The 8,969-nt window shown below is 41.7% G+C and overlaps 1 protein-coding gene across 1 annotated transcript in view; it reads right to left on the bottom strand.

Moving 5' to 3' along the window:
• Nucleotides 1-1,610: 1,610 nt before the first annotated feature.
• Nucleotides 1,611-8,969, bottom strand: part of tnmd (tenomodulin) — a 62,708-nt gene continuing 55,349 nt past the window's right edge. Inside the window, exons 6-7 of the mRNA XM_008276121.1 lie at nucleotides 8,523-8,617; nucleotides 1,611-4,370 (exon numbers count right to left, since the gene is read on the bottom strand). Coding sequence (XP_008274343.1) covers nucleotides 4,161-4,370; nucleotides 8,523-8,617 — 305 coding nt within the window. The 3' untranslated portion in view covers nucleotides 1,611-4,160. The remainder of the gene's footprint in view (nucleotides 4,371-8,522; nucleotides 8,618-8,969) is intronic.

Below are 8,969 nucleotides of genomic sequence, written 5' to 3' on the forward strand. Positions count from 1 at the left end.
CTTGACGCAGTCTGTTAACTTATAGAGCCGAGGTTAGATTGAAATAGACCGCTTTAAAATTTGAGGTTTGTTTTACAGGAGCGAGAGAGAATTTATTTAGGGACAGCAGGTGAACCATGGTTTTAAATATTTAAAAAAAATGGCCAAAACACATCACCTCTTCTGATATATTCAGCAGTACACCTCCCTCTACACAAGATGGCACTGGTAATACATGTGTCCTCAGCAGACACTGAGCCTCCGTCTGGGTTGGAGAGAACTATTCCTTCAGGTCACTAATCTAAACACTCCTCATACATTGGTTTTTCCGCTCTCCTCCGCCCCAGAATAGCAACTCGCGAATCTAAATGAACGGGCGAATATTTGAAATGAAAATAAGCAGCTGGGAGTGAAATTTTCCTGCATTTTTTTGATAAGTAACAAAAAGAATTAATTCACTCGTGAGCATCAATGGAAGTGGCCGTTCCTCAGGCCAGGTAGGAAAAATCCTTTGAACTGTGATAACCTGGAAAGACGTGCAGTATCTCTGTTTATCCTGCAGAGCAGTTGATCTTGTTTCCTCTCCTCATCAAAACAGCGATAAACAAGTGCTAGAGGGGTGGGTGGGTGGGTAGGGGGGTCCTATATAAAATGCATGAGAGAGATAGCGCAGGGCTTCACTTGAGATGATATATTCTTTAATTCTGGTCTACGATGGAGGAGTTCACTGTCACAGACTCACAGATTTGCCTCATGTCTAATGGAGATAGTATTGAACTGCTTTATACATTGTAGGAAAGTAAATTAACTTCCATTTTGAGTTTTAAAAAGCCCAGTACTTGTAATTGAATATAATCAGATTTTGTATGTTCAGAGGAAAAGTTTCCTTTTTGGAGGGGGCTATCTTGCTTGCTTGTTGTCTCTGCATATTTGCAGAAGTCTTTGATTGAAACATCCAGCTAACAAAGCTACATTAGTTTACTTCACATGGCGTCGTTTACATTATTCACAAAGTTCATAATGGAGAAAATGGAATACAAACACTAAATGTAGATTTTGCTGAAATGTGTACATCGGACACCAAAATTTGGATTTCTTTTGACAGTGATCCATTTCTTTTGCTCTCATTTCAGCTTCGTTTATCACATCGCCACCATCCAGTGTCTTTCTGGGTCTCCTCCATGATGCCTTTTAATTGTGAGATGTCTTGTACTTTAAAGTTTGACTTTCATGGTTAATATTGGACTTTTGTCCCAACAGGCATGAGGAGCTCTCAGGGAGCCGGCTGTAATATCTGTATCAGCCTCTCCAGTCAGGGTGAACCATCCCATTCAGAACGACTCTCAGGACTTCCATGGCAATTTACTCTCACGACTACACAAAAGAGTCCTCAGAGTCCTCAGAGACCTTCACCAGATAGACAACTAACAACGAACAGCATCTTACGAAAAATAACACTTTATACTGCTTCCTAACATTGCGAGTGCAAAAGCTCCGCAGCAACAATAGCAGCATGCTGAATGCATCCATTTTAATAAACACTTGACTATTTGATGTGATAAGCAGGAAATAGTGAGAAATGAATTATATAAACACTGATTTTATGAACTTTTCAGAACTGCCTCGGGGGCTTTGCAGTACACTTGTCAGTTTATTTGAAGTATGTTTGCAATTATTGCATTTGTTAACTCATGCCAGTATTTTTTTACTTGACATGTTGCTTTGGGCTATTGACATTATTGATTTAAAAATAACAATATGGTTGCAGTCTGAACTCCATTTATGAGCATATTCATAAAACATTTACATGCAGTAATGTGTTTTGCCCTCTTTTTCACAAAATCCATTTCACTGCCAATTATTATTGATATCACTGACATTACTATCATACTGAGCCAGCATGAGTCAACATGGATATTTACTTAGCAGACGAGATACTTTCATGTTACTGTAAACAAAGCATTATCATACGTCAGATACACAACGGAGTCTCAGGTTACAAAATGGAAACAATACAAGCATATATGTCTATTTTCTTCTTGTCACAACAATGTGGTGCTAAATAATTTTGCTAATAACAAATGGGACTAATGGAGAGGAGAAAAGGAGGTCTATCTTTTCTGTGGATTCAAACCCATAGTGCTATCAGCTGTCACGCAAACACCCCAGGGTATTAAGTGTCTTTCAAGGAAATCGCATTGTTTCATATGATAGGACAGCTGAGATTATTCATACAATGAAATTTTAATTGGGAAAAAAAAACAAGGAAAGTGTTCGAAACATACAGAAGACTTCAAAGCCAACTATCACAACAAGAGCGCTCCATTTTTTGTCTCTCTGTTTAACTTCTGAATATTTCACATAGGCTTGAATACTCTTGGGCATTTGTGCACCTTGTTATTGTGATGACAGAACATCAATTACAAATGCCTATGCCTTGATTATCTGTTAGTTGCAGATGAGAGTCATTTCAGCTTGACACACCGAGATGCAGTGTTACAGATTAAAATCGCCTCGGCAAAGAAGAAGCTGTTTGAACAGTGGCACTATTTAAAGCATTGTGCGGATCGCAACAACAGCGAAAACAGTGGAGGAGAACACATCAGTAAGTACATAACAAAAGACAGCTGAGATCTGTGCATCTTCAATTATACATCCTTATTTTAACATGATACCAAAAAAAAAAAAAAAAACAAAAAACTCTCAAAGCTTGGTCCTTTGCATCTTCTTCTATTTCTGTACTGGTATGCTGGAATTATTCTCTTTTTTCTCTTCTTCCTATTCTTCTTTTCCTAATTTGAATACTTTCCATTTCTGTTTTGCATTTGATGTCTTTACATATTTAAATCTTTCTAAGTATGTTGGTTTGTGTCCACATCCAAGAAGTGTTGCGTAAGCTAAGCAAGTTTTGGGTTTTTTGTGTCTTTGACAATGTTTACTTAATTTTATGGAGATCTTGTGGTCACTTGATAGGACTCTGCTAATAACTTGACTCCCTGCAACCTTGCTGCCTATTCAAATTGGCCTCATCACTCCCCCTAGCGTCCCAGAGCACGTCTGGCGCAGCAGATTCCTTTGGTTGCATTTTTATTTAAGCATTTCCAATTTGTATGTGTTTTGCTTTTTGTGGCATTTCTGGATTTGGAATGCGTTTCCCTCACTGCCCGTTCTTTTTCTTGTATATGCTTTGTCTTTAGGGGCCAGTGTAGTGTGGGCCATGGGATGGACTTTTATCTGCTAGTTAAGAAAGCAATAAAAAAAACAGATGACAAAAAAAACAGAGATATATACACTCACCAAGCACTTTATTGGGAACACCTGTGCAATCTAATGCAATCCAATACAACAGCTCTGCCATAAATTGTACTTTTACGAAGCTTCTGTATTTTCGGTTTTTGTTGACATTGTCAGAAGGGTGATCATTCTACTTTATGTCTATTAATGAGGTCGCAGTGGGAGGTGGCGGCGTACACGACTGAATTGTATTGAAAAATAATCCTATTATTTCACATTTTAATAGAGTGGACAAAATATTAAGAACACTTTTCAGTATAATGCAATCCAGTTTGCCGCCACCAACTATGACCTCAATAAAAAACATAAAGTAGAAATGTCACCTTTCTGACAATGTCAACAAAACCCGTAGAAGCTTCATAAAAGTTTATGACAGAGCTGCTGTGTTGGATTGTGTTAGATTGCACTGGTGTTCCTAATAAAGTGCTTGGTAAAGGTGTATTTAGGTAAATGTGATAACACCACTGAGATAATATAGCGATACTTTTTGTTATACTGTTTTCATACGTTACAGTAATACAATAACAACTCAAAAAGTCAAAATGGAAGTGGCAAAAGTAAAGACAGTTGATGTTGAAGTTTTTTTTTTTTTTTTTTTAGCAAGGATCAGTTTCTGTTGACATCTTGCAAACTAAATTGCACTCATTGAGCAGGCTCAAATAGCAAGGAGACTAAATGAGAGAAAATTAGACAGCTATAAACAACTAATACCTTCTAAGAAAGAATCGGAATGTTTCAAATGCCATTTAGACTGACTCATACTTTAGCTAATAATTGTGTGCAATAGATTGCTTTGGTCTTACAAGTGGTCAGGGATATTTATCAAGAGGCGAATTTGCACCTATGACAACATAAACAGTTTAACTCCCAGACAGCACACGGCAGCCTCAGATCCTCCCCAGCATGCGAGCGATCCACCAGTTGCACGGCATGACAATCTGACAGATGACCCGGCCTCCTTGGTAGTAGTATGGCCAGGGGTTGAAGCCACCCAGGGGCTCGTGGTAGCGGCGGCAGAAGCGGTAACCACGGCGACAGTGCTGGCAGCAGTAGCCACGGTCATCCAGACGGTTATCCAGCTCGATTCCAACATCCCTCTGCAGAGGACACAGGAGTGGGCAGGGTTACAATCACACACATGACAAATGCCAGTCCTCCTGAGGCAAGGGCACGAGAAGAGGTAGAGGAGGAGGATGACGTGAATTGATGAGGCTGCTTTGGTTGCGGGGCAGCAGTGTATATGTAAAAACCAAACAAGAGTGGAGGGATCAGAATTGATGTCCGCGAAAATGCAAAGTTGTGCCATGCTTGATGACTGTGACAAAGAGATGGTGATAGCGGTGAACGCGAGCGGGCTTGATTTAAGCTACAGGAGCATAAAACATGATATAATACCTTTGACCTTTCTGTTCCAGCAGAGGAAGCGCGACTGGCAGCTGCACAATTCCCCTCCTCTGAATCCAGGATTCACAGCCCCCCTACCAGTGGGGACTCTAACGTTGGTAGTTACCAGCATAATTACACTATTTCTTTCATCTCTGACCTCTTAACTCCCTCGACCGAAGCACACACTCTGCACTAAAATGGCTGCCCCTCCTCCAATAGAGCATTCAAATTAGAGCTCCTCAGTCTTGGCGCCCTCCTCCTGACCTTGACTTTAAGTGCATGGCACATTCCTAAAGCAATTAGCAGAGTAATGATCGCCTAACAAGGATTCTTTCATTTGCTCTTGCTGGCTGCCTCTGAATTTATAGAGGGGCCAAATGAAACCCAAACGAAAGGTAAATTGGGTAGAATTAATGGCCCTTGGATTTTTCCATTGTGCTGGTTGGTTCGTGCCCTCATAGACTCGTGGGGGCTGAGTGCCATGCCTTTGATCAAGAGCAACTCCAAATGGGGTTCGGAGAAGTGCCACTTAACTCACGGTGCGAGTTGAGGCAGCAACTGCCCTCAGTATGCATTTGACCACATTTCAATCTCTTTTAGTAAATGAATCCTCGGAGACAATCCGGCGCTGTCTCGTTAAACCGCTCAGATCCAGGAGTCAACGGCCTGCGCTGACTTCACATTCAGAACAAACCGGTACAATTCTCTGCAAGCGCTCACAATGACTCAGCAGCACGCAATAGTGCAGAACAAAACACATCCACTGTTGGGAATAGAAAATGTGTGGGAATTGTTTAAGAGGACAGGACCCGCAGGAGAACATGGCTGAGTCCCCCCAGTCCCCTACCACATTAAGTATGGGAATTAGGGGATTTCTTGCATCTACTCTACAACCCAGTGAGTCGTCAATCACAGTGGTTTTACACACATTGTGTTTGTTTTCTTTGCTGTAGCAGAGAGCGACAATAAATTCACCACAAACATGACCCAATAAAAAAGTGTGGCACGCATTTGATGTGAGCTATGATAAACTGAGTAAAATTACACAGTGGTGAGACATATTTAAAACACATAGAAAGGGTGCGACAGATGATATCTGGGATAGGTGGGTTTGATTTATTACTATGACAGGCACGGGTAGGCTTTTAATGATTTATTGTTTCAGTCAGGTTTCAGGTCATCAGCTTCCAGGCAACAATCTGTTATGGAAACAACACGAAAGCTGTCAATGGACCAACGATAATCTTATCTGCTCCTCACAGCCCGAACTGGGATGTTACAAAATCTGGAGCTCCGGCTTGGAAAATGAAGAAAATATTTTATTCAAATGACGCTGGCGTTTATCAAAACAAACAGCCAATAGGCAGCATTGTACCTTAAAGACAATTAATCAGAGCTATCCTTTTAAAACGGAGGGTACATATTAATCACTCTGGCTTTGAGTTGCTGTCTCTAGTGGGAAGCTGCGGTGATAAGAATGGTTCACCTTGGGAAATCTGAGGCAGTCACTCACAAACAAGCAGCATTAATGAAGAGTAAAAGCCATTACCCCCTTGCTGCATCTGATTTCATCACACACCCAGGCTCACATGCAAACACACACACACATGCAGACACACATGCACAGACACCTCTGTGCATAATATGAGGCACTGGATGTGAATGAGACGGCAGAGTAGAAAACTGCGTCAGTCATTCAATAAGATGTAACGAATCAAAGCATGACTCCTCTAATCTCCACACTTGTTGGTATTATTTCACACACGCTGATCACCGCTCTTCATGAGCTTGAAGCACATGCCTGGATGTGTTATTAAATCTCATAGCAGAGCTCATCACATTCATTGTGGGATCAAAACAGCAGAGATAACATTTCTGTTTCATGCCCTGCTTTGTATTCAAAAAGGGGAGTTTTTTATGTAGACACACAGGACAGTGCAACATATGAAATGCTTTGCCGCGTGTCCTGATCTCAGATTTTCATCTCCCTGTGCTCTACAGTGAGCTGGAATGACAATGAAATTGGACGTAATTGAATAAGCAGATAGTCGTGTATTTCAGTAAACTCTGCTGGTTTACCAAAGTGATAAGGAGCTTTAGCTTCAGTGTAAAGATTCCTCTGCAGGCACAAACAGGTCCTGCATTCATGGATTTGAATTCCTTGAGCCTTTTGCACCTTCGTAATACATGAACAGCCATCCAGCCTGACCCTGAATATTACGCTCAGAGTGTTGTAAGGATGGCAAAAGTTTAACACATAATGCAAACACTAGACACATGCAGATACACACAGCAAACATGTTTACATGTCTATGTATGTGAGGTCACTTCAGATTGGAAGCTCGCTCTTGCTATATGGGTCAAGGACAGTACAGTGGTACAATCCTTTCAGGCTTGTCAGATGGTAGTTATTCAGTTTGAAATTTCCAGGGCCACCTCTGAGACAGACTACACTCTGACATGGCAGCCATGGCAAAGTTCAGCATCATATATCTGTCAGCCACTGTCACAAGGACTCAAATGATTATTCTGCTTTATGAAGGCGCACTGTGGGGAGATGTGGCACTGAAACTCGGACTTATGAAATGCAGATGAAGTGAATGCGTGTTGTTATGCGTCTGCACATGTGGCAGAAGAATGGATGGAGGTAGAAAGAGGAACTGTGAATAGCAGACTGTGTGTGTGTGTGTGTGTGTGTGTTTGCTTGTTTTCTGACTGTGTGCACATTTACATGAGTTCTGGACGTCGAGAAATAAATAAATAAAAAAAGGCTTGGCCAACACATGTGGCATCCCACTGGCATGAGCGAGAGTTCAGACTCCCAATTACAGACTGCTGCCTGCCCTGCGCTTGGCCACAAAGGCCTTTGTTATCACTGGACCCACAAACAGCGCCTGGACGTGCTGCTGGAATGGATTGCAATGGTATGCATTACTCAGCTGATAGAGGCAGAACGTTTCAAAAGGAGAGCTGAGTTTTTCATCCCCTGGTATGTTTTAATTGCACAGCGCTGCATCTCCTGCCACAGACAACGAGGGAGAAGACAGAGGAGCTAGGGGGAAATTGAAGAGTTGAGCGGGAGGTGTTTCTGGGACGGGCCTGATAAATGTCAACATTATAGGACGTCTCATTTCTCTGCGTGTCTCTCACCGTTTCTCCCAGCTCTGAGGAGCAGACCGAGCCTGACTCATTATCCTTGAATTTAGCTTTAGTGGCTATTCACCTGTAAGTGCTGAACGCGCGTGTGTGTAGGAGTCAGATACACTTGCACCTGTGTATGTTGCCGGTATCTTTAGTGTGCAAGTGCAGTTTTTTCCGTGCCAATGTGAGTGCCTAATTTCTGTAATATACTAAGCAATGTGATTTTCCCTAAGAGTCAAGGATAATTAATCATACAGCATTGAGTGGTTTACATGCAGTACACCAAAATATGCCACTTGGCCTTCCCATTCATTTTATACGCTTTGATAATTAAAGCATTATTAATAAATGTAACTTATCTGTGCAGCAATGAGTGACCTTGAGAGGGCTCCTTTGTACAGCGCTTTCCACTGCCTCAGAAAAAAGGAAGTGAAAAAAGGCACTAACGGGTGCTGTAAGGCACAAGTTGCTGCCTTTGAAAGGCTGGATATTCCTCTCAATTAATGGAGAGACATTAAGGGAGTCTTCAATGAACTGGCCTTACTTAAACAGATATATAGAGCAATTGCTATGCCCTCTGGTGCACAAAGTCAGTTTTAACATCAATTAGTGAGCGATTTATATGCAGAAAGAGTCGAGGCAGAGCTGGAGCTGATTGAAGTGGCTTTACTGTATCTCGTGGTGTGGTCCCCGGGTGACGTGGCAGAAAGGGCCCCACTTACATAGTCATTTACGGGAGCGTGGTCCAGGACGTCGCGGGTGAAACGCTGGCCTGTGAGCTCCGCGTCAGGTGTGTCCACATTTGCAACCTCAGCATCTGAACGCACAGAGAGGGGAGATGTGACATGTTTGCAACAGTTTTGTATCGTTTGAAGTAAAATAACAAAGCTCTTAGATTCAGTTTTCCCAGCGGCTTGATGTTACATTCAAGAAAAATATCCTGGAAATTCATTTTAGGCTTTTTGGTGTTATCATTTTTGAGATGCCAGCAGACAGATCCTAATTCGTTAAGCCAAAGCATCTTTATCAGAAAATCCATGAAAGAAATAATCTCCAGATGACCAAATTAAGAGACTGAATGTAACAGGATACATTTACTCAAGTACATCTCTGAATATTAGAACTTTATTTCAGGCTGACACTCCTGTTCCACTATTTCAGACAGAAAT

The sequence above is a fragment of the Stegastes partitus genome, unplaced genomic scaffold, assembly GCF_000690725.1.
Source record: "Stegastes partitus isolate 25-593 unplaced genomic scaffold, Stegastes_partitus-1.0.2 Scaffold2, whole genome shotgun sequence".
NCBI classification, from domain to species: domain Eukaryota; kingdom Metazoa; phylum Chordata; class Actinopteri; family Pomacentridae; genus Stegastes; species Stegastes partitus.